This window comes from Euleptes europaea, chromosome 3 (genome assembly GCF_029931775.1).
Source record: "Euleptes europaea isolate rEulEur1 chromosome 3, rEulEur1.hap1, whole genome shotgun sequence".
Lineage (NCBI taxonomy): Eukaryota > Metazoa > Chordata > Lepidosauria > Squamata > Sphaerodactylidae > Euleptes > Euleptes europaea.
The window spans coordinates 22,959,361-22,985,677 of record NC_079314.1 but is presented as its reverse complement, the minus strand read 5'-3'; the positions used below and the strand labels follow the sequence as shown (position 1 = coordinate 22,985,677).

At 40.6% G+C, this 26,317-nt stretch overlaps 1 protein-coding gene across 1 annotated transcript in view; it reads left to right on the top strand.

Moving 5' to 3' along the window:
- Positions 1 to 26,317, top strand: part of EPB41 (erythrocyte membrane protein band 4.1) — a 117,412-nt gene that overhangs the window by 77,208 nt on the left and 13,887 nt on the right. The window contains exons 16-18 of the mRNA XM_056845755.1: positions 1,930 to 1,992; positions 12,345 to 12,524; positions 13,945 to 14,001. Coding sequence (XP_056701733.1) covers positions 1,930 to 1,992; positions 12,345 to 12,524; positions 13,945 to 14,001 — 300 coding nt within the window. The remainder of the gene's footprint in view (positions 1 to 1,929; positions 1,993 to 12,344; positions 12,525 to 13,944; positions 14,002 to 26,317) is intronic.

The following is a 26,317-nucleotide window of genomic DNA, read 5'->3' as shown; positions in this document are numbered from 1 at the left end:
CTCCCATTTCTGCTTTTCAGACCTTCTTTGTACCATTTCTTTTAGCCATTGTTTCCTGTGTACCTTCTCTGGTGTTGCTCAGCACCTCCTCTCTCCTGCACACACCAGTGTTTCTGAAGCATATATACACTTTTCCTCATTAGCTGCCTTTTGCCTCAGTTCCTTTACTTTCTCTTTTCTCAAGCCTTTCCAACACTTCTTTCAGATTCTTCCTTTTTAATGCATTGCCTCCTTCATTCAGCCTCTTTGCTGCTGAGTTCCTTGTTCCTTCCTGAGTTCATATATACTAGGAGCTCTTCCCACCGTGTCCTTGATCAACGTTTAAATAGCAGCTGAACTGACAACTTTCCCATCCCTCACAGAAGCTGGACTTCAAACTGCTTTGCTTCTTGATTCCAAATCATCCCATCAGCCCCACCTGTCTAGTACAAGAGCTTTCACTGCCACAAGGGCTGTACAATATAGCTTTCACTTTCCCTTCATTCAGGTTTAACAGCCCATAAGCCATATACCAAGAAAAAACATTTAAGAATTAAAGACAACAGCAAAGAAGAATTTAACCACACCAACCATACAAGATTTACAAGCACCACTCAGAAGCAATCTCAATTTATGGGTATCAGAAGTGGCCAAGTATTTTGACAACCATTTTGCTTTCTCATAACACTCTTGTGCTGTTTTCTGTATTTGATGCAACAGTTACCAGAAAGTTCATGAACACGTTTTTCAGGTGTATAGATTTTTTAAATGTATTAACGCCTAAGACTGCTTGCTAAATGTCATTGTTATTACAAAAACCTTGAACAGGAATAATTTGGAACTTGTTAGAATATTGAGTTCAAAATGACTTAGGTTGAACTAATAAACTGTCACTGTACGGTATTGTGTCACTTATTTAGGTACCTCTTCAGAGACTGCATGTTAACTGGTGCATGTTTACCCAGTGTTTCAAAAACAGATAGCTATGTTTTTGAAACTAAGTTGTCTCCAAAACCCTACTAACACACACATACAAATGTTTTTACCACTTTATTTCTAAACGTAGGTGGGGAAAGTGCATATCTAAGTGTTAGTACCCACCAGAAATGGTGACCAAACTCAGGTTTGTCTGGTTAGGCTGCTTGTTATGTATTTGTTTTCCTTTTTGATTTTTAAAAGAAGACTGAAATACAGTTTAATTGAAAATAATTAAACAAACCTGTTTTTTTGTCTTTTTTAAAAAAATGTCACAAAACAGCAGCGTGCCGAAAAAGAGGAAGATGTGATAAGAATGAGGAAGGTTAGCAGGGTTTTTTTTAGTGCCATCACGTAAAACTGCCATATCACTCAAGCATATGCGATGTATTTAAAAAGACAGTTCCAGTAACTTCATGAACTTTAACTTTAATGTGTAGCTACTGCTCCTTTTCCAAATTAGACTGGCAAACTAAAAATATTTCCTATTTAAAATATTGATTATATTTTGTATTTCCTAATTATTTCTTAGAATTTAAAAAAAGTCGATTCCGGGTAACACTTCAGGAAAATGCACAGTGCTTGACTGCAAAAGTTATTTGGCAAGAAATATGTTGCTATAGCATTGAGAAACCAAATAACTGTTCCCAAAATTGTCTTCTACAGAAAGCATTGGATCATTTCTTGTTGAGAGACAGCTGGGAATGTAAATAAGTCAGTGAATTCTCTGGGGCTGTCTTTTTAAAGGGAACCATTCCATTATCCCATGATTCATGAGCAAGACCTTCCATTTCCTCTGATCCTTCACACGTTCTTGTGGCTCTGTCCTCCACGCCCCATTGGCATTCCTCCACTGCTCTCCGATTTGTTTAGTTACCTTTTTTCGCTTTCCAATTTGCAATTCCTGCAAGAAAAACCTTTTAATTTTTTTTGTGCTTTTTTTGTTCTCCCCCACCCCTTCTTTCACTTTCACAGAAAAGATCAAAGAGACTAGATGGTGAAAACATTTATATAAGGCATAGCAATTTAATGTTGGAGGTTTGTATGAATTTGAAGCTTCTTTCAGTAGCATTTGCCTGGACCTTCTGCATTCTTTGCTGAACTCTTTTTCCTCCTCTACTGCTGCATTTGTTGGGTTTTTTTGTTTGTTTGCTTTTTTGCATGCTGTTGCATGAAAATGTTAGATATGCTTTTGCACGCCAACAATAAACATGACACTATGCAGCCATTTTCCTATCTGTTTTAGACTTTTTTCTCTGCTCTGTTTACTTGAAAATATGTGATTGGGATAGTTCCGCACTTAGGTGTATGGTGAACACTCAAGGACTTGATTACAGTCCCCAAGCCAGGTCCCATGCGATTAGACTTTCACCAATAGTTATAGCCAAGATCAGTGTTATATTTTGTGATGCCTTTCTGTTGCCCCGTGGCCCCTGTGCCATTCTGAGAATGTATGTTTAATCTTAGGCATCATTCAATGCACCAACCCGCTCTCTGCACTTTGTTCCCCCCCGTGTCTATTCACTTAAGGTGGGAGAACTGTTAGTTACTAGAAAAGCTTTACTTTCCCAGCAAATTAAACTCGAATCAGCTTAGGGAGGCCTTAATAGATCTAGTGAATAAGAGAATGCAGCTCTGTTTAGGATTGCACTGTTAATATCTCTACCTTGGCTGTTGCATACTGGTAGGGTTTCCAACCTCCAGGTACTAAGTACAGGAAAGGCTGATGATATTCAATCAATCAATCAATCAATCACAAGTTTACAAAAACAAGGTGTATTAAGTGCAGTGAATGACATACAACACACAAATCTATATACAATCCTATGTTAACAGTCCTAAAGGGTACAAGTCTCAAAAGTTCCACTATGAGTAATCTTCATTGAAGAATGGCGAGGGAATTTGGTATAAACAGTCCCATACAGGTACAAGTATCCAACAATGAACTCCAACAAATCTTCATAGAAGAGTAGCAAGGGGGACGATCGTTTCTGTTCTTCCTCAGCCCCGTTTCTACATGCAAAAATCCATTTATAACTTGCACAGATGCTTAAAGCCGTTCCCAAAGGGATACAAAGAGTTGCTGCTGTAACATGATGCCGGCTAAACTAAATAGCTGCAGCTGGTGCGTGGAATCACCCGCTTCTTAAAGAGACACACTCTAAATAAAACAAGACAGGTCATTTTTCAAATTGAGACCGGTTCCAATGATCCAAATAGATGTATAAAATATGCTTCTTTCTGTCTAAGAAGATGTTCATTATTCCTTCTGTCAAACTTCTTGCCCCTTAAGCGCCGCAACACAAAGAACTGAAGTTCGTTCTCATTGTGGCGTGTTTTTGAAAAATGCATCGGAAATGGAGTATCCCTTAGGGGAACACTACAAGATTTATTTGGCATAGCTGCTTTTTTCATCCCTATGGGAGAAAGGAAATAATATGAGAATTTTGAATGCATACAAATTGGCTTTGACTGTAAGTAATGTACTATCTTGCTATTCATTATGAAATGTGTACCTATAAGGAAATTAAGTTATAAAAAGTTATAAATGGATTTTTGCATGCAGAAACGGGGCTGAGGAAGAACAGAAACGATCGTCCCCCTTGCTACTCTTCTATGAAAATTTGTTGCAGTTCATTGTTGGATACTTGTACCTGTATGGGACTGTTTATACCAAATTCCCTCACCATTCTTCTATGATGATTACTCATAGTGGAACTTTTGAGACTTGTACCCTTTAGGACTGTTAACATAGGATTGAATATAGATTTGTGTGTTGTATATCATTCACTGCACTTAATACACCTTGTTTTTGTAAACTTGTGATTGATTGAATTTCATCAGCTATTCCTGTACTTAGTTCCTTACCTGTGGTAGTAGTACAGAGGTGTTTATTTTGGTTGCTTAACCTCCAGGTACTAGCTGGAGATCTCCTGCCATTAAAACTGGGCTCCCTCCGATAGAGATCAGTTCACCTGGAGAAAAAGGCCGCTTTGGCAATTGGACTCTATGGCATTGAAGTCCCTCCCCTCCCAACCCCCCACTCAAGCTCCACCCCCAAAACCTCCCACTAGTGGTGAAGAGGGACCTGGAAACCTTACATACTGTGGTGGTGATTATCATAATCCACCCGGCACTGCAGTTGTACCCTGTATGTTTGGACAGGGTTTGCAGCCACTCCTTTCTAAAAAGGAGCAGGGCTTTGCTTAAATGGCTGGGTTATACGGGAGGATGAGGGTCACATCAAGCCTAGGAAGCGTGCTTCAAGGCCATAACTTGAGGAAGTTCACCCCTGGCCCAGGCCCACATATATGCAGCATGTCAGGACATCTTCTCAACTATGCCTATGAAATCGGAGAAGCCCAGAGTAGATGTAAATCTTTCAGTGGGATGAGGAGGGATCAAAATAATTACAAGTTGAGCTTCTTCTTGGCAAAACTTAATGTAGCTGTGTTCTATATTTAGAGGTGTCATCCCAGATTCTCCAGCTGCATTTAAAACATTGGTATTAGAATCGTTTCTTTCTTGAGAATGGAACACAAGAAATAGAGTGTGATCACAACAGAATGTTCTCTGAATGATTCTTTTGAAAGAATTGTGCACAGCTGCTTTATTAAACAGACCAGATAAGTTTAGCTGTATCTCCTCTCCCTACCTGCTCCCCTGTCTTGGCAGAATGCCATTCATTGCACTTCCTGGAATTATGAGGACATCTATTTGTTTCATTATGGCTACATGGATATATCCTGGCTACATTGCCTTAAGATGTACAAATCTTGATTTTAATTGGATCTCACACCTACTTGAAGTGCTGAACATGCCAATCATATATTTATTTTGGGGAAATGTGTGGCTTCTACTGACTCTGTTCCCATGTGTTACGTGTTTTCTCCACAATTACAGAAACAGCAGCTAATAGGAGTTTCTTGCAGTGTCTTTCTTTCTGTACACTAACTGCGTTTTTGACATTTTTAATGTTGTGCTTTGCAGCTTTTGGTTTGGTTGCTACAATGCAGAGCTTTTGAACATCAGTAAAACTGTCTGTACTCCAGTCAACAGGAGATCATCGGGCAAGAAGCATTGAGGATTTCCCCCAAATTTTTAAAAATCCATCCGTAAAACAGATCGTTTAATGTAGGGTTTTTTAACTTGACACGTGTCTGTTTTCAGTATTGTTAACTTCCTGTTTTTCATGTATCACATATCACATGTGGTCCAGTGCCTGTAACTAACTTTTTTTTCATGTGCTCTTTACATATTTTGTTACAGGTGTTCAGAGGTCATCAACAAAAGCTTGGCTAATCAGAGTTTGGGATGATTGCTTGACTCTCTTTTTTTGCTCTGTTTGTTGGGTAAATAAGATGGGTTCCATCCGATTACGTTTAGGAGGGGGAAAGTGACCCACTGAAGCAGCTCAAATTCAGTGAGATGTGCACAACAATCTAAAATTCACCTTGTGATGTATCTTACAACTGTTCTAAAATGGTGGCTGAGGATGATATAAAAGTCTGCTGAAAACAAGGCACTATACAATAGTTCATTTTTTAAAGCTCTGCATACTTACAGTCTCTTAAAGCCCTTTAGAAAAGGGAAGAAATGCATAACGAAGAGAAAAGGAGAACTGTTTTTTTCTTAATTTATGCCTCACCTTTCTCCTCAGTGGGGACCCAAAGTTCCTTACACCATTCTCCTCTTCTCCCTTTTATCCTCACAACAAGCCTGTGAGGTATGTTAGGCTGAGAGTGTGTGAGTGTGCCCAAGATTTAAACTAGCCTTCAGTGTAGTAGCACATAGAATCATAGAGTTGGAAGGGACCACCAGGGCCATCAAGTCCAACCCCCTGCACAATGCAGGAAATTCACAACTACCTCCTCCATCCACATCCCTAGTGACCAGAAGATGGCCAAGATACCCTCCCTCTCATCATCTGCCTAAGGTCACAGAATCAGCACTGCTGACAGATGGCCATCTAACCTCTTCTTAAAAACCTTCAGGGAAGAAGAGCTTACCACCTCCAGAGGAAGCATGTTCCACTGAGGAACCGCTCTAACTGTTAGAAAATTCTTCCTAATGTCTAGACGGAAACTCTTTTGATTTTATTTCAACCTGTTGGTTCTGGTCCGACCTTCTTGAGCAACAGAAAACAACTCGGCACCCTCCTCTATATGACAGCCCTTCAAGTACTTGAACATGGTTATCATATCCCCTCTCAGTCTTCTCCTCTTCAGGCTAAACATACCCAGCTCGTTCAACCTTTCCTCGTAGGACGGTCTCCAGACCCCTCACTCTTTGTTGCCCTTCTCTGGATACGTTCCAGCTTGTCTACATCTTTCTTAAATTGTGGTGCCCAAAACTGAACACAGTACTCTAGTTGAGGTCCAACCAGAGCAGAGTAAAGCGATACCATCACTTCACGTGATCTGGACACTATACTTCTGTGGATGCAGCCCAAGACTGCATTTGCCTTTTTAGTTACAGCATCACACTGCTGACTCATGTTCTGTGTTTGGTCTACTAAGACCCCAAGATCCTTTTCACACACACTACTGCTCAAACAAGTCTCCCCCATCATATAATTATCCATTTGATTTTTCCTATCTAAATGCAGAACTTTACATTTGTCTTTGTTGAAGTGCATTTTATTAGTTCTAGCCCATTTCTCCAGCCTGTCAAGATCATCCTGCATCTTGGCTCTGTCTTCTTATCCCGTACTATCATGGGATAAGAGGGCAAGTCCTCTTATGGATTGAGAGCTGGCTGAAAAATAGGAAGCAGAGAGTAGGAATAAATGGTCAGTTCTCACAGTGCCGGGATGTGAGCAGTGGGGTGCCTCAGGGATCTGTGTTGGGACCAGTGCTTTTCAACCTGTTTATCAGTGACCTGGAGTTGGGGTTAAACAGTGAAGCAGCCAAGTTTGCAGATGACACCAAATTATTTAGGGTGGTTAAAACAAAATCGGACTGTGAAGAGCTCCAGAAGGATCTCTGCATACTGGAAGAATGGGTATTAAAATTGCAAATGAGATTCAATGTGAGTAAGTGTAAAGTGATGCATATTGGGACAAAAAATCCCAACTTCACATATACACTGATGGGATCTGTGCTGGCAGCAACAGACCAAGAAAGGGATCTTGGGGTGGTAGTGGATAGCTCAATGAAGATGCCAACCCAGTGTGCGGCTGCTGTAAAAAAGGCAAATTCCGTGCTGGCCATAATTAGACTAGGAATAGAGAATAAACCTGATATCATACTGCCCTTGTACAAATCTATGGTGAGACCACACTTGGAATACTGTGTACAGTTCTGGTCACCACACCTAAAAAAGGATATTACAGAGCTTGAGAAGGTGCAGAAAAGAGCAACCAAAATGATTAGGGGACTAGAGCAACTGTCCTATGGGGAGCGGTTAAGACGCTTAGGGCTGTTTAGCTTGGAAAGAAGGCGGCTGAGGGGAGACATGATAGAGGTCTATAAAATTATGCATGGTTTGGAGAGAGTAGACAGGGAGAGGTTTTTCTCCCTCTCCCATAATATTAGGACACGGGGTCATCTGCTAAAGCTGGAGGGTGAGATTCAAAACAGATAAAAGGAAGTATTTTTTCACACAACGCATAGTTAAATTGTGGAACTCCCTGCCCCAGGATGTGGTGATGGCTGCCAGCTTGGAGGGCTTTAAGAGGGGAGTGGACATATTCATGGAGGAGAGGGGTATTCATGGCTGTTAGTTAGAATGGATACTAGTCATGCTGCTTACCTATTCTCTCTAGTATCAGAGGAGCATGCCTGTTATTTTGGGTGCGGTGGAACACAGGCAGGATGGTGCTGCTGCACTCATCTTGTTAGTGGCTTCCTAGAGGCACCTGGTTGGCCACTGTGTGAACAGACTGCTGGACTTGATGGGCCTTGGTCTGATCCAGCAGGGCCTTTCTTATGTTCTTATTTGCTACCCCTCCCAATTTAGTATCATCTGCAAATTTAATAAGCATCCCCTCTATTCCTTCATCCAAATCATTTATAAAGATATTGAACAACACAGGGCCCAGCACAGATCCCTGAGGAACTCCACTAGTCACTTCTCTCCAAGTGGACGAGGAACCATTAACTAGCACTCTTTGGGTACGATCTGTCAACCAGTTGCAGATCCACCTAACAATAATAGGATCTAATCCACATTTTCCCAATTTGTCTACTAGAATACTATGTGGAACCTTATCAAAAGCCTTCCTGAAATCTAGATAAACTATGTCTACAGCATTCCCCTGATCCAGCAAGGTAGTAACTTTCTCAAAAAAGGAGATAAGATTAGTCTGACATGACTTATTCTTGAGAAAAAAGGGGGACCTGACTAAACAGGTCCCCCCGTTGTGGACTTACCGGGCAGGATGTAAGAAAGGGGGAGAGATCTCCGCTAGGCTGGGCTGCCGCCCGTCGCCGTCTTGCGAGGCCATGCTTGCCTCGCGGTTTCTCCCCCGCCCTTCTCAGCGGTTGAGCGGCGCGTCCTGACGTCACCCTTCCCCGCGATGATTTAAAGCTTGTGCAGCCCAGCAGCTGTCCTGTTTTGCGGCGGGAACGGCGAGGTTCCCCACCCACCCTTCTATGTTCTGTAGTTATGTGTTTGTTTTCCTTTTGTCATAGTTTGTTCTGGCGGGTTTTGCATGGGGTCTGATCCAAGAAGGGAAGATGTGCTTTTCCTTCCCGTTTGTGGGGACCCCCATAAGGGGTCTTGGGATGGAGTACAACAGCGATGCCCAGCTAGGGGGCCTGTATTGGGTGCTCCAATCCCAGGTGGCTACTCTGGTACTGTGCCCACAGGTGGTTGGGCTGTTTATCGATGATTTCAATATTATCGGGTTACAGGGTGGTGACCCGATATCTTGGATCCGCCCCCATGGTTTTCCGCCAATGCTCCATTCTGTTGTGATCAATAAAAAACTGTGGCCATTTATTTCCCAAAGAGTACATGTATGTGTGTTTATTTAATGTTACTTCTCCATCCCCTTTCCTTGGAGCCGCTTGCCCGTGGGTCCACAAACCCATGCTGGCTCTTAGTGATCAGATCCATCCTTTCTAAATGCTCAAGGACGAACTGTTTGAACACTTTTCCTGGTATAGAAGTCAAGCCAATGGTCGGTAGTTACCCGGATCCTCCTTTTTCCCCTTCTTGAAGATGGGGACAACATTTGCCCGCCTCCAATCATCTGGCACCTCACCTGTTTGCCAAGACTTTTCAAAAATAATGGTCAAAAGTTCCGAAATTTCATCTGCAAGTTCTTTGAGTACCCTTGGGTGCAATTCATCTGGCCCAAAGGATTTTGTTTCATTTAAAGAAACCAGGTGTTTGTGCAGTACCCCAGTGCCAATTCTAGGCTGCAAATCCCTTCTCACATCACATGTTCTGTTTATGCCATGTTGAGCACCACTTCTCTCACGAGAAAAAACTGAGGAAAAGTAGGAATTGAGGAGTTCTGCCCTCTCTTCATCTCCTGTTACAATTTCACTTTCCGGTCCACGCAATGGGCTTATCTTGTCCTTGTTCTTACTCTTACTCTGTACATAGGAAAGGAACCCTTTTTTGTTGCATTTAGCATATCTCGCTAGCCTAAGTTCATACTGAGCTTTAGCTTTCCTAACACACTCCCTACAAGCACTAGTTATTTTCTTATATTCCTCTTTGGTTATAAGACCCTCCTTCCACTTCCTAAATGAGTCTTTTTTATTTCTCAACTCTTTAAAAAGCTGTTTAAGGAGCCACCCTGGCCTCTTTAGGCTCCTCCCATTTTTCCTTCTCATAGGAATGGTTTGGGATTGCGCCTTCAGTATTTTATTTTTAAGAAATGCCCACCCTTCTTGAACTCCCTTTTCCTTAAGTATTTCTGACCATGGGATTCTACCTAGCATAAGTTTAAGTTTGTTAAAATTTGCTTTTTTGAAGTCCAACCTACATGTCTGACTACATACAGGTTTTCCTCTCCCCAAGATTGTAAATTCCAAGAGTATGTGGTCACTACTACCCAGGATGCCTACTACTTTAACCTCATCGACCAGTTCTTCCCTGTTGGTGAGAATCAAGTCTAAGATAGCAGACCCCATTGTTTCCCTGACAACCTTCTGGAATAGGAAGTTGTCAGCAAGACAAGTCAGGAATTTATTGGATCTTGCATTTTTAGCAGCGTTGGACTTCCAACAGATATCCGGGTAATTAAAATCTCCCATGACCACCATGTCCCGTCTCTTTGAGAACTTTGCTGAAGTATTTCCCCCCCTGTCAATTCTATGCTGATTCTCCACCCCCACTTTTTAAGGCTTGTGTGTGTGCATTATCTTGCTTACAAAACCAGACCAGATTCGTTTTTGTGGCCATTTGAAACAAGTGTCTACAATTTTCAAGGGGTACCAAACTATTTCAGCGAAGACTGAAGTCAGCTGTTTTTGAGTAGTGAATTTTTTTCTCTGTGCACATACTATTTTGTAATAATACAATAATCTGGAATTGAGGCTGGAACGGCAACCACCTTTCTTCAATCTGTAGTTAGTAACCCTGCTTTAAATATTAGCAACCGACGCCTCCCGTTCCATGGACCATCAGCTACTCATTAGCATTGTCAGCAGCCAACTGTGATGTTTGTTTCAGGACATCAATCAATATGGCCCTGTATGCTCAGGTGTGCTCTCAAGCTGGCATTTATTACATTTTCCTTGCCATTTGCCACTTGTGCTATAAGCTCTGGCCTCTGCAAATGTAGCGTCTTGGGTTTTATATCCTAGATTACAGGCACAAGTATAACTTTTGCCATTAAGTAGAAACAAGTCATTTACTGTTTTACATAAGGCAGCACGGTATAGCCCGATCTTGGCAGATCTCGGAAGCTAAGTAGGGTCGGTACTTGGAAGGGAGACCAGCAAGGAGGACTCTGCAGAGGAAGGCAATGGCAAACCACCTCTGCTTCTCACTTGCCTTGAAAGCCCCTGGCTAGGGTCACCATAAGTCTGTTACGCTTGACGGTACTTTACACACGCACCTCTTACATAAGATCTAGCTTCGGCGTTCAGAAAATATATCTTGAATAGTCTCACCTCACAACGGATGTAACCCAATTGTTGAACGCTGGCCCTCAGGAGAGCTGCAGTCTTCCAGACGGTCCAGAATATAGTCCAAGGATTCACTGACTTCACTAAAGACAACAGTGTTTTGCTGGGCTCTGTTTGAGAGACTGATTTCGAATATTCTGTTGAGCAATGTACATTCACTTCAGCACTGTATCATTGATCCAAGGTCACACAATGTCCTCATTTGAAATGGCAGAGGGCAAAACCAAAAGCCAGGTAGTAGCATTATGACGTAAGGCTCTAAGCCAGATCACTATTTCTTTACCTTACTCTCCTGATGGGCAGAGCCAGAGCAGACCTCCGGCCTGCACCAGCCCAGGGCTAAATTCAGTTCTGTGCCTTTTCAAAACAACATCTCTACTACTTCAGAGTTGACACTGCAGACTGGGCCTTTTGTCTGCTACCAGACAGCTTCTGTTGTCTTCAATAACAAAACTGTGGGTTGGAGATAGCATGGTGAAATATTCCCATACATAAAAACTTTACAGCATGCGAAATACTAGCATGCAAAGGATTTCTCCCTGATACATTTAGTTTTCCATAGACGGTGCTTTTTGTCATAGGGGAACATTCAGCCATGCAGGCTCCCTGCCTGCAATCTGAATAACCCCCAAAGGATTATTCTATGTTTCGTTTTTCTAAACATGTAACTCAAGTCACCAACAAATCTAATTGCATTCCATGCAATGTGCAAGGAAGAGGTAACAATTTTCACAAGTTTGTCAGCAACCCTTTTACTGATTCCCCCCCTCTCCTTGTAACTGTAAAAGTTTCTCTTTTAGCAATCTAGAAAATATTGTTGGTATAGCTTAAAACAATTTATACTAATGCTTTGCAAAAAAAAGGTATGTGTGTGGATAAGCTGCTTTTTAGTATGTTCTCTATAGTATCATACAGTATAGAAGCAGATACTGTGACCATTCTCTTAAAAATGCTAACAGTATTTGTGGTGCATTGGGGATTTATTATATTTCTTTTAAAATCAATCAAAAATTGACAGAACATCAATAACGGCAAAATACTTGTTGAATTAATAACTGAACATTCATTGTTAATATAAGTGGCAGCTTTTGAATTGAAAACCATTTAACTCATTTGTTGGGGGATGTTTTTTGCTCATTAGTAATATGTATCCTTCTTAGTGTGAGGGGAGAAGAAAGTCTGTTCCCAATGCATGTTTGTTCAGATAGCAAGTACAGCAAATTTGATGGAACAAGGGACTTGCACTTTTAATGAAGTCTTCTCTTGTTTTCTGTTTTTGGATTTTTTTTAAAAAAATGATAGGATTTAGATAAAACTCAAGAGGAAATAAAGAAACACCATGCCAACATCAGTGAGCTGAAGAAAAACTTTATGGAATCTGTTCCTGATCCACGGCCAAGCGAATGGGACAAACGCTTGTCTACTCATTCTCCCTTCCGGACCCTGAACATCAATGGGCAGATCCCTACAGGAGTAGAAGGAGTGAGTAATTTGCCTTATGGGGACTCATGATTTCCCTGGCTTTGTTGTAGGAAACAAGACAATTCAATTTAGGCAAAAGTATTTACTGTTTCATTGCCGAGTCATTACTCGTCTTATGAACGGGCATACGTTTCCAGTTCTTTGATGACAATTTTTGTCACTGTTTTCAAACCACTTAATTCTAAAACAAACTACTCAAATTTGCTGCAGAAGTCAGGGAGCTGAACGTTGTGGCAAATAATTCTAGTGAGTTAGACTCCCTCACAGCCTATGTATGTATGTAACTCAGTTGCTGTTTATTTTAATGGGTGCCCCCAATGGTATTTGGCTTGTGTTCCTGTACTAGTAATAAAAACATCAGTATATATAGTTTGCCATCATTATCAAACCTCACACTGAACTTGTAATCATGGTAATTGGATGCAATATTAAGCAGCTCATCCTTAAATTAAATGTTCAGTGGTAGTTGATTATAATTTAACCTTCAAGACATTTGAAGTTTGTTGTTTTGAGTTGTCACAGCATATTCAGGAATTTCCATGAGCTGGTTGGTTAATGGGGAGATGAGGGAAGTTTTATTGCAGCTGATTAAAATTACAGTTCTGTGTGAAAAAGTGTGAACTAGTGCATTTGAGGAGCCCCGTGGTGCAGAGTGGTAAGCTGCAGTACTGCAGTCCAAGCTCTACTCATGACCTGAGTTCAATCCCGATGGAAGTTTTAGGTAGCTGGCTCAAGGTTGACTCAGCCTTCCATCCTTCCAAGGTCGGTAAAATGAGTACCCAGCTTGCTGGGGGTAAAGTGAAGACGTATGGGGAAGGCACTGGCAAACCACCCCCATAAAAAAGTCTGCCTAGTAAACATCAGGATGTGACGTCACCCCATGGGTCAGGAATGACCTGGTGCTTGCACAGGGGACCTTTACCTTTAGTGCATTTTTGGTGAAGATAGTGAAACTGAATAGAAGACTCTTCATGATTGCCTCTGATCAAAGCAGCCTTCCTGGTTAATGCTGTTTAGGCATTACAAGTGTGACATCATTGCAAGCATTTTATTTCTTGAGCAAGAAGAATAGGTTAGATGTTCTCTCCTATGGTTGTCATTATGCTTCTCTTCTGTCTTCTTATCAGCAATCTCCGCTTCTCTCCTCTGTATGCGTGTCAGATTCCATAATAATTTAGACAGGTGACTTTTCTGCAAAAGAAATTAACAGTCACAATAAGAGGCTTCTACAAACATTTGTATCTTACCTGCTAACATGCCATCTTATGCAGATGTACTATAGCTTGCTGCTGTTAGATTGTAAATCTTGTATTTAACTTTTTATCAATGATCATTTGTAAGTTGATGCGGGGGAGAGTGAAAGCTTTCTAATTTTGATTTCTGCATCACAAGACCACTAAATGTTACGTGCTTTGTGTAGGTCCAGGTCAAGAAACCCTCCTATCAGTCCTGTGAGAGGCAGGTTGGTGGGCCAGAGGTAAAGCTGCTGTTTTGATATGTGCTTTTGAAGCAGACTTTTTTTTTGCTATTGTAATGGCACTGAGCAAAAAAAAAAAAAAAAACCCACCCCTCAAAACCGTCTATGATAGCTGCTGATTGGCGTTTTCTTTTGGGCTGCATTTTTAAGTAGTTTCATCTCTCACAACCTCCTGATCTAACACTGTGAAAAGATTTGAACCGATGCAAGTGTTTGCAGCTCTCTTGTTGCTTTTTTTTACAGCGCATGGCTGGTTGGCAAAGCTGCATGAAGGTGTTGCCAAGTGTTTGGAGCGAGAGAGAGCAATGATGAAAGTTTAACTGTACCCTATTTTTATGTTGTCTTCCTTTCTTTTTTCTGTTTTTTATTTTAACTCTCATGTTACTCTTGCATTCTATATCATTTCTTTTTGCTGCCCAGCCCCCTAGCTACTTTCTCCCTGATACCCATCACTTGGGGGTGTGCAAAGACCCTGTCCCCAAATATCACGCTCAATTGAGAGAGCTTAGAGCCAAATTTTTCCTTTCCTAGATGGCTCCTTAGTTTCTTTCTCATTAACAAAGAGAGAGAAAAGACCTGGTGACAGAATTGAGGCAAATTTTCCCACAAGGGTCCCCCCCACATAGTACTGCAAGTATATAATTATACATTCCATAAACACTGACACAGGTGAAGTCAAATGTGAAAGAAAATTCTGTTCTTTGTAACTTCGGTAGTAAAAACGAATATTGCATATTTTTGCTTTTTGAGGAATTGAATACTTTGCACATTTTTGAAGGAGAAATTTTGATACTATCTTCCATGGCAATATCCAGCTAAACTCAAATAACTCTATTTTGTACTACTGTTCAGGTATCAGTTCTAATGGAGAACTAATGCCGTTTTGAAGATCAGTATAGCATAGGAAGTTATGACAAACTCTTTGTATGGGATTGTTTTTATTTTATGTAACGTAAAAAATATCAGTCCTTCTCATATTTCCGGTTTAACTCTTCAAGGTGTATTTTAGCACCCAAGCAGAGTTAATATGAATTGAGTTCTGCAAAGAGATTTATTAGTTGCTTTGGAGTAGTTCACACAGTCAGAAAGCAGCTTGTTTATCCATGGTGCCTGGCCCCCCTATGCAGGATTGAGTGAAGGAAAGTGTTATGTTATGACCACTCTGTGGCAATTTTTTTTTGTGATTTTGTCCTTGCACATCTCCAAGTGCCACTTGAGCATTTTCCATCTGTCATTTTGTTCATCTCTCTGTCTTTCTTGATCTTCTACCACGAAAGCAGACACAGGAACGTCCTCTGTTAGTGCAGGATGAAGACAATATTAAAAAGCAAGAAACAGCTCCTGCGGGAACTTTGCTCCAGCAAGCAAACGAAGAAATCCAGGGAAAGGTTTCTATTCCAATTCCCGAGGAACAGAAATCACTCAAAACGTGCCGCCTGTATTCTGGCGCTTTACATTCTCCGCGCATTCGCTTGATGATGTCTTTCTTAGTGGTCCTTGCACTGACTGTGTGGTGGCTAGTTTTTCTGTGATTTTGAAACCAGGGGGAGGTTGTTCACGTGAAACATCGTAACTAAAAACTAAAGTTCTTCAACTCCTGGCTAAAGCTTTGTATTGGAATACAAATACTTGCGTGTTAATTTTCGTCTTCTCTAGTTCAAGTCTTCTAGGGAACCTCTTGAAACTCTTCTTTTAAAAAAGTATACAGTCTTACCGCTCAGCAACTAGTTTGGGATACTTGGAGAGGCACAGTGGACTACAAGGAAAGCTTCACTGCAACAAAAGTCTGGAGTTGCGCAATCCCTAAGCAAAATAAAACTGTGTTGAGCATGTAGCTGCTCAGGCGCTTTCTAAAATCTCTGCACGTAGTCAGTAATTATTTTGGTTTTTATAATTAGTCTTTCTAAGGGTAAACCCAACAGCCTGGTGATTTCGCCCCCCCCCCCAAGTCTTTTAGCCTGACATAATGCAGTCTTTTTGGGAATTGAAAAAGGTCCAGATCTATTGCAAAACGTCTTAGTGTTCACTGCGAAATTGATATATAGCACTGCCTGTTCTAAGAAAGAAGAATAAGTGTATAACTGCCAGCTGTAATTAAATGGAGTTTTATGGCTGTGGCTGTACAGAATAATTCAGACAAATTTGTTTTTATACGTGTGGTACAGTCTGGAGAATTAAAATTCCCTTAGAACAAATTGAAGATCAATCCTAAAGATATTTCCTATATTCATCCTGAAGGCAGTGTTTGAAATTATGACCTGCTTATCAATATGACCATGAGGATGAAGAAGGATAATAGGAACAGCCTAGACAGGAAGTAAAGTGGGATTTGCATTCCCAACCCAGTATTGGATGGTTTTAATCTGTGTCTGTTTGCCTTGTGTATACAATATTACACCAGTATTAATCTGTGTTTATTTTTCTTATCTGTATTAATCTCCTGTGGGTGAAAAAGATGGTAATATCTGGCTTCTCTTGGGATGGGGGTTAACCATGGGATTAATCTTAGTAGAAGCAATGCTTAATAATTATAAACTGAAATTGCTCTCTTATCCCAACTTCAGTCCTTTCTGTTCTTTTATGTTGTTGTATCTCTTTTCTGTGCCATTCTTGCTCTGTTGTGTTTCACTTGTAACTGTTTTATGTGTATGGAAGTGACATGAACATGTTAGTCATGATGTGTGAATCCTGGGTTTTTTTCCACTTGTTTTTTTCTAGTGTTGCAGTTGAGTTTCTTTGAACGTTGTAATGTAGAATATGTTCAGATTGTAATCCTGACGACGTCTGACTACTTACTGTGTTTGTCATGTGATTTTTGCATCACCCAAATGTAACCTTCTGGGTAGCTATCTGATATTAACATTCTTTATATAATTTTAAAACAGAACTATAAAGTCCATGCTTTGCCTGGTCACTGATGTACTGTGCTGACCTAGATGGTGGGGGTGGGGGACTTGTCCAAGTAGCATATATTGAAAATTTCATGTATTATTTCAGAGCAACGATGCAATATTTAGCTAACTAGTTCCAAAAAGAAGGGGTATGTTGTGACTGTAGTGATGGTTTGACATTCTGGGCAAGCTACTAGAAGAGAAATAATGTTGAGAATTCCACTGATTAATATTTTATGAATATTTTTAGATGAACCTGTAAACAATATGATTGAGGTGGCATGCACTGTCTTGAAGAAAATGTCACCAGGGGAACTGACTGCGTAGGGAATTGTGTATATGTATTTTTTTTAATTATCAACAGTATGAAGTTGTAGAATAGTTTGTCATGTAACTGTACTGGGGAAGGAATATGCCCTCAACTTGTACATTAAAACAAACACATACTATATGTTAGATAGATATAGATATATAATGTACAAATTGGGGTATTGTTGTTGTTAGCCGCCCTGAGCCTAGCTTGTGCCAGGAAAGGGCAAGTAGAAACCCAATAAAATAAAAAAAGAATTAGACTCATCCTATAATAATCTGGTGTGGTGTAGAATAGCTGCGCTCTGTCTTGGGAAATGAGACTTGTAAGGCAGAAAAAAAATACATGTGGTCACTAGCACAAGCTGATTCTTTCTTAAAGAGAGAATGCAAAACATCTGATAGGGGCAACAGGATAGATCAGAGGGGCACAACCCAATGGAACAGGAAGGGTAAATATCTCATGATACCTAGGAGTAGCCTGCAGAGAAGTAGGGAGAAATGAGGGTCGCGTAATCTGGGGAGAAATGCAGAAAAGTAAAAATTTCTTTTAACACTTACTTGACCTCATTGCTCATCACCTACTTTAGAGTCTTTCTGTGCCTCCTCTTGAGAGTCCCGCTCAAGACAGCTTGCAGTTAAAAACAAGACGTTAAAAACAAGCCGGTTCACATAAATAAACTGCACAAAAACCATCCATAAAACAGAAGCAGACGATTAAAAAACTCAGAAGGTAAAAACCCCTAATGAAAAGCCTGGGTAAAAAGACTGTGTTTTGGCTTGGCATCCAAAAGAAAGTAAAGTAGGTGTCAGACAGGCCTCAAAGGGGAAGTGTGTTCCAGAGGCAAGGTGCTACCACAGAAAATGCCCTGTCTCTAGTTGCAACCCTCCTCACATCTGAAGGTGGGGACATAGAGAGCGGGGCTTGAGAGGCCGATCTTAACTGGCATACTTGATAGTATGAGAGGATATAATCCTTCAAACTTAAGCTTGTTTGTTATTTTTTCATTAACAGGAATAGTGTGTTAAAAAAAAATAAGGTCCAAGTTGCATTTTCTACCCTCTACCGTGCACTGGTCTTATTTAAAAGGAATGGAAGGAGACAACAAAGAGACTGATTATGGAAATATAATAATTACAAATATTGTCATTTTTGGACATAACCACTGGTGTGAAACCAGATACTGAAGATGGCTATCAATAGAAAGATGAAAAACCAGTTATCAAAGGAGTATCTTAATGAAATCTTGCTGTTCTGCCCCTGTGTGTTTTGCGTTAAAGTGGGGAAGGGGGGAAGAATCACCCATTTTTAGCTAGCTGTTTTCATCTTAGTGCTGATCAAAAAAGAAATAAATAGGGGCTGCACTGTGTTTGAAATGTGTAGAAGGAAATGAAGGATCATTCTGGTAGTTCTCAGCAGTTGAACATTTCAAGAGGAAATTATGATTGCAGGCTTGATGAAGCCTATACATGTTTATATAACTCCAATTTTGTGTGTGTTTTTTTGCATTTGTGTGTGAGTGTGAATACTACATTCCCATCCCAAGCAGTTGGTGTGGGCAGTTATCTGTCTAATAATTAAAGGCCCTCCGTGCCCTGACCTGGATAGTCCAGGCTAGCCTGATTTCATCAGATCTTGAAAGCAAAGCGGGGTCAGTCCTGGCAAGTATTTGGAAGGGAAGCCATCAAGGAATACCAGGGGTGTGATGCAGAGGCAGGCAATGGCAAACCACCTCTGAATGTCTCTTGCCTTGAAAACATTTGACTTGACGGCAAAAAAAAAAAAAAAGGTTGCAGAAAATTCTGAAAGAAATGCCCCTAATTTGAGGCTTACCCTCTCCCCAGGTTAATAGTGACATCTCTGATGAGTCAAAGAAAGCCCTAGCAACCCAAAATGGCATGCAAACATTGGCAGCAGCAAGCAGAAATAAATGAACAGGGGAGGCCAACTGCATTAATTGTGGGGGCAGAAGAGAGCCCCCACAATGGTAGTGGTAATGAGGGTGGGGAAAAGGAGAGGCAGGAGTGGCATAGGGGAAGTTGAAGCAGGTGGTGCGGGGAGGGGAGAAATGGGATGTCCTGTCCCTTGCAAGTCTTCCTGGATTCTCCCTTGTGCAATAAAAGCCTATATTAGAACAGCCAATTTAAAATTTATAAAAGAGATGTAGTCAGACTTTTTTTTTTAATATACACGTTTAAGACTTTAGGCAGCAAAAATCATGGCATATGTAAAAAGACCTTTCAGTGTTTCTGAAAATTTCTTTGTAGTTTAGTGTGTGTCTAAGAAAAAGCAAATTCCACAGCTCTGGGGAAGCTATTGAGCCATTCTGTGTGCTCTTGCTGGCCCAGCTTGGTGCACAGGTGGTATCTTCAAGGCAGTGCTCAATCAGTGATTTATTTTCATAAAGGCCTTGCCAACTCTGGAATTCGGGGCACGGCCTGTCAATGGCTGCGTTTCTTCCTGCAGGGTCGGGGACCAAGGGTGGCATTTTGGGAGGAGGTCTCACAGCGGCACCCTCTGGTGTGCGGGGTGCCGCAGGATATGATCCTCTCTCCCATGTTATTTAATATCAATGTGCACCCCTTTGCCCAGATTGTCCGGAGTTTTTGGCTGGGTCACCATCAATATGCTGATGACAATCAGCTTTACCTGTTAATGGACAGCCAACCAGATTCCGCCCAGGACACACTGGCCAGGTACTTGGATGCTGTGATTGAGTGCAATCCTTAACAGAGTTATACCCATCGAAGTCCACTAGATTCAATGGGTTTAGAAGGGTATTGTTCAGGTTAGGATTGCACTGCGAGTTACCATCTCTTTGAATGAAGGTGACCAATCAGTGCAACTGACTAGCTAAAACTCAGTTCACTATTTGTAAAATTAGCCATTTTTGTTGGTTGCCTGATCCTCAGAGAGATTAACCTACCTCCGGTTGTAGTCAATAAAAAATCTATCCAGACCATGCAGATCCACAAATTGCATGTTATAAATTAATGGTAGCTCTTGATATAAAGAACTTACCCTTTTTCTGTTAAAAAATGAGAGAATGAAAAATTGCATTAAATTGGGGGTCTCTGTTTTCTGCTTGATAATACTTCTAGCTCAAGTACTCTAGCTGCCATATTGAGATTGGAGGTTGTTCATCAGTTGGTCTCTGGAATTTTCACTGGTGAGTGTAGCGTTTTATAAAATTAACTCCTCAGTTGCTGATTTTACAGTTTTAAGTCACTTTTTTAGTATGTCTGCTTCTGCACAATACTGGGGATAACCTAATATTAATATTATATCCCATGAGATATTTATACCATCAGCTGGTTAGGATTTCTAAATTAATTTTTTTTAGCCATGGAGATTTTACAAATTGGAATATTTGACTGTGAGGCTTTTATTAGCTAATCATTTATTTCTGAGGAGCTCCGCTTATTTTAGGCATTCTCTCATCTACATAACTAAAAATTATGTGTTGGGCACAGCACATCTTCTAGATTATTTTATTGTAGCCTAATAATAAGGAAAGTGCAAATATTGCAGGAATTGATCCTACCTATTAGTTTATCCCCTGCATTAAAAAAATTCTAGTGCTACTTGATAACACAAATGCAGGTCTGATCCAAATACCCATCAAGGATGGCCTTCTTCATGCACTGTGATGTCAAGGGCAGCACTGTGCAATTTTTTGCATGCGGCTGCCAATAGCAGTAGCAGTGATAGTACGCTCTTACAAACAAGAGTATCTCCATGTGCACATCAGAACTGTGCCCAAGGAGTCCATGGCCATGAATGATCACTGCTGGCATTCAGCTGCCTACAGATGGCAGCATGCAAAGCTAGTTAGAGAACACTGCATCTTGGCTCATTTTCTTTTGAAGCAGTATCTGTGTGGCTGTACCGAAACAGCCCTGGTATTCTATCCCAATGTTTGTTGCAAACCAATGGCCTCATGCTGTAGAGGCTGTCTAAGTAGCGGAAGTGGAATCTTCAGCACCTAAATCCATCCATTTTGGTTTTTAGAAAATATACCAACATCTTTGCACATTTTTGTTGTTGGAAGCTTGGTAAGATCAGATATTGTATATTGTAAGTTCATGCATCAGTATTGTTCAATAAATAATACAGATGTTTTGGTATAAGAAAGAGATGACCAGCTGGTTGGTTTGTGGATTATATCTGGGCCCCAGGAACCTAATGGTTCTGTATGGTACCTTTTGGATGTATTAGAGAAGCTTGTTTACCCAAACCAGTGTGGCTAGCCTCTTAACTGCCCTAAATTACGCTCTTGAAAGCAAAACATCCAAGCCTTCCTAAGGGCCACAGCAATGTTCCCTTGCAGGGTGTACAGATCAGCTCCCGAGCAGCTGGGTGCCTAATGTAGCTGTCCACCCATGTTTAAGAGTCTTGCTATCCAGAATATAATATCTAATTTTGTATTTGTTGGAGTGGCTCTCTTTTCAATGAAGCTGACTCTAGGCTCATGGAATCAGTTATCAAGAATAAATGCTTTCCACCAACTGATCTTACCAGGCTTTTTCCATTCTGTGGATTTGCATGTGGCTGACCATTTGCAGATATTCTTTTATTGAAACCTTTCATGTTGTAAACATCACGAGTATTTCTACAGTCGTTCCCAGTCAAAGTTGTATGTGTTTGCAAAATATTTCCTGAGCTCAAGGCATTTGGCCAGTTCCTTCTAATGCATCTGAGTTTCTGCCCATTATATTGAGCTCAGTTTGTTCAAAGTTTCCAGTACAAACTTGCATGTCACTTTCTGGCTGGTTTTAAATACCAGTCAGTCAACTAGCAAAAAGTTTCCCTAGCATGTTCCTTGAGAGAGCTTGCATATTTTGGTAGTAACTTGGAACAGAGACCAAGCACAAAGTTCTCAGTTCTGGAACAAGGAAACACCTTGCCCTCTGAGAGCCAGTCTTGCCCTTAAGAGCTATTGGCACAGTCATTGGTACAGCTGAACTGGGGAAAACCACTACTAGGCAGCACAGGAAAGCCACACAATGTGCTTGGAAGGGGGTGAAGTGGAGGGCGGGATCATCTGCATATTTAATATGTGGTTGAAACTACTTTGAGAACAGCCCATTTTTCTAGCAGCAACAAATGTCTTGCATGGTGTAGTAAGGGTTATAAGAAGGTCTTAGGAATAAATCTGTTTTATCTGGAACAGGAGCTTGCTTTAACTGTTACACTGCAAGCAGAGATATGTGTCTCAACAACTAGAGAACTGAGTGGTATCAAACTGCTAAGATCAGAATCCTGAGTCACCAAGGTTTCCCATGTAAAACGGGTAACTTACAAAATTATTTTCTGCCCTGCTCTCGATAAGTGCAGGCTTTATGTATACCTGTTGAAAGACACTAACAACTAGATCTTACGTGTCACTCAGAAGTAAATCTTGCTGAGTTCAGTAGCGCTTCCTCCCAAGTGTGTACAGAAGGGCAAACTAAGTAGTTCTTCTGTTTGCAATGAATAATAGCTGCACACGAGAAAAAAATACACCAAACATTTGGCTGGGGCTTGGACTGGATATGTGAATTTGCAGGTACTAATGAGCATGTGGTCTGGCCTTATAAGAGGCAGAACTACGTTTCCTTTTCTCCGTTTCTTGCCTTAGAGGAAATACATGGTTCTTACTGGTTTTCCTTCCCTTTTTAAATTTTTTTTTATTTTCTTGATTTAAAATGACAACATATAATACACTTATCCAATGTTAAAGAATGCTAATAATACTAAAAAGTCAAATAATATTACTAAATTAATCACAAATTGACTTCCCCCTCTCCCTCTTCCATCTAAAAATAAATTGTATAATCTTTTGCTAACGGAACTAATTCCAATACTATTTTAATAAATATATTCTTATCCTATCTAACATTATTAAATCACTAACTAATATAAAATTGATAAAAAGTGTAGATAAGGGATTAGATCAAAGAATATCTTTTAAATGGTCCCATTAAGAATTAAATTTTTCCAGAAATATTAATTACATAGTTTAACATTTGACAAAAACAATAAAAGATAAAAAGAACCATTATTAAGAATTTATATATAATCAATGGTATATTTATTTCCCCTACACCTCCCTCCATTTCCATTAAAATTAATTATTCTGTGTCCTTCATTTCTCCCTAAACTCATTTAAAACATATTATGATTGTAGTAAGTTAACATATATGCTTCTTCCATTAAAGCCAATCCTTTTAACCAATTCCTTTTAATCCTTTCCACAAGAGAATCTGAATTCTTTTAAATTAGTCCCTTAGCTCGGAATTTCCAACACTTCCTTATTTTCTCTATTAATAATAAGCATCGAAGAACACCCTTGGAGGTTAGTGGTATCTTCTCTTCCACAGATGGATGGTCTTCATAGTATATCCACGTTGCATTATCTTCCATCTCAAATTCAAAGAGAAGGATCCTGACAACTCCAATTTCACTCCTCATTAAGTCCTCCAAGCAGGTATTGAAAAAGTCGTCCAGCAGGTTGAAGAGACAGAGATCTAAGTCACTCACTTCCAGATCTATTGTTGCCAGCTGGGTTATTGTAATTTGTTTGTTGTAAATCTCCATTTCCTCTGCAAAACTCTTCTGTTCTTCATCTTTCTTGTCAGCTAGAGGGACATTTTTAAGGTCTTCTGTTGCCATATTCATTTTTTGAATGATTGATTTTGAATGGTAGTCATTTGTTCCATCTGTTTTGACATCTGCTCTTGTTGTTTTGAAATCTGCTCTTGTTGTTTTGAAATCTGCTCTTGTTGTTTTGACAACTGTTCATGTTGTTTTGCAGTTGTCTCACTTTGTATAGCAAGCACATCTTGGATTTTCTTTTCCATATTTACTTCATGCAAGAATCTTTGAATTTAAACAGTTTTGGCAGGTCTTGAGAAATGTTGTTTCCAGAGTGTGGGTAGTTTAAGGTCTTATGCTGAGCAAAATCGCTGAAATATTTAAACACAAATCCTCCAAATCTTCCAAAGTGTGGGTAGTTTAAGAACTTATGGTAAGCTCAATCGCCAAGGTATTTAAGCTTAAAACCTCAAAAACAGCTTAAAAAAACACTTTTAAAATTTGAAGTACCATCGAGTTTTCAGAACTCTCTAGGTCGGCAAGCATACAGGAAGTAAGAAGTCAGCCGGAAACGATGGAACCGCGGACCTTGTGTCGTCCCCTTTCTGTAGTTTTTAGTAGCAAACCTTTCAATTGGTACACCAGGGGATTCACTTCCGGTCCTGCAGTACCTCGGTCCTTCCTGTCTCCCCGTTGTCGACGGCCGTTTTGCAATGCAGTAGTACTATTTCCTAGAGGTCTTCCGGTACTTCAAAATAAATCTTGAAAACGTGGCTGGAGGACCTTCCCTGCCCGGAAAAGGTAACGCGACCAAGGGGTAGGAGGGTTTTATTTCTCCTTTCCCCTCAAACATCACGGAGCCTGATTGGTAGTTGCCTCGTCAATCAAATAGTTCACTTGTTTAGTCTACCCACAGATCAACTTGATAGCGTTCTTGCCACTTTATCTAATGTCTTATCTTGGTGGGAAAGTATGTATGCGATGGGGGGGGGGAGAATACGGAGTTCCCAATTATTTTTGCCAGCCAGTTAAAACTTCTACTCCCGGTAAGATCAAAAGAATTCTTGTTACTCACTTAGATTTTGGAGGGTGAGGTTTTTCTTCTTTAAAATAGTTCATAAGATGGTTATGGGTAATGGAGGTCCAAGCTTAATGCCAAAGAGATGCTTGCGGCGATGCAATCTCCCCTCAATGCCTAGCGGGACACCATCCACACCTCCGGGGGACTTAAAAAAGCTCCCTCGGAGAGTATGGGAGTCACACCGCTTTCTTCAGGCTGCAGAGGAATTTCTGTACCCTGGTCCACTATTTAGAACCGGGTTGGTGTGTTAAAAAACACTCAATTCAAAGCGTTTCTTGGATTCCCTTGGGAGCTTCCCCAAGAGACGAGTGCTGGGACCAGCTCAGTTAGCGGAAGTCCCTGGTTTTCCTTCCCTTTATTGAATATAGCAAAATACTAGAATAATGTTTTAGCTATTAGCCATGGTGATCTTGTAATTGCAAATGCCATTGATTGCCTTCACCTACAACTCCTGTACGTCAGTGTAGAAAATTAAGTGTAGAAAAATGTCCCCCTTTAAAATTGTAGTCCTCCCTCTGGAAAAAAGTGGCTTGTGGGTACATACCTCAATCCAGCGCCATAAAAAAACACACTAAAAATCCAGTGGGCAGTTGGACAATGGCTAATTTTATGCACATCTGGTCTTGTGCATGTTTTAACTCTTATCTTTTCTTCTATCACTATTGCTTTCCTTCAAGTTCTGACTAGCGGGCTCGCAGAGATGTACGAAGACCTAGTTGAGAACTTTCTGACAGGCGCACGATGGAAGACAGAATAGCACCAGCCTTGGTTAAATCCTCTGGCTAGGCACAGTCTTCCACAGTATCTCAGGTGCTATGGACACACTTGCTTTCTTTTAGGAAGACTGGATATCTTTTTGTTATGCACCATTTTTTGTTCTGTTACTGACTTTACTGTAAAGAAAAAGAGTTGGTGTTACAAAGGTTTTTACACAAACTATAGCATTCCTGTAGTCATATATGACACCCAAAGTTCAGACAAACAATGCCCTTGTCAATAGTTAATGGTGGAAAATGAATTGGCATCTGGTGTGATGTGTGCTTCACACCTCCTGTGGCTACAGCATATTTTTTAAAAATGTGGTGTCTGTTCATTTGAGATTCTCTTGGTATCAAATCTGCTTGCTCATGTCTGTTGGGAAAAAGGGGTTCTGTCTTCTTTAAAGCCATGCCTGTTCTTCTGCTCTAGAAGCTTCAACAGCCAAAATGACTCATAGTTTTGTTCACAAGAATGGGAATGACTTTAACCATCGGAAAATTGTCCCCTGCCCCTGGAATTATTTCAAGAGAGCAAATCTTTAGGTAACAGAAAAGCCATGCTGGATCAGACCAAAGGCCCATCAAGTCCAGCATTTTGTTCACACAGTGGCCAACCAGCTGCCTCTAGAAAGCCCACAAGCAGCATGACTGCAACAGCATCCTTCTGCCTGTGCTCCCCAGCAACTGATACAAAAATGCA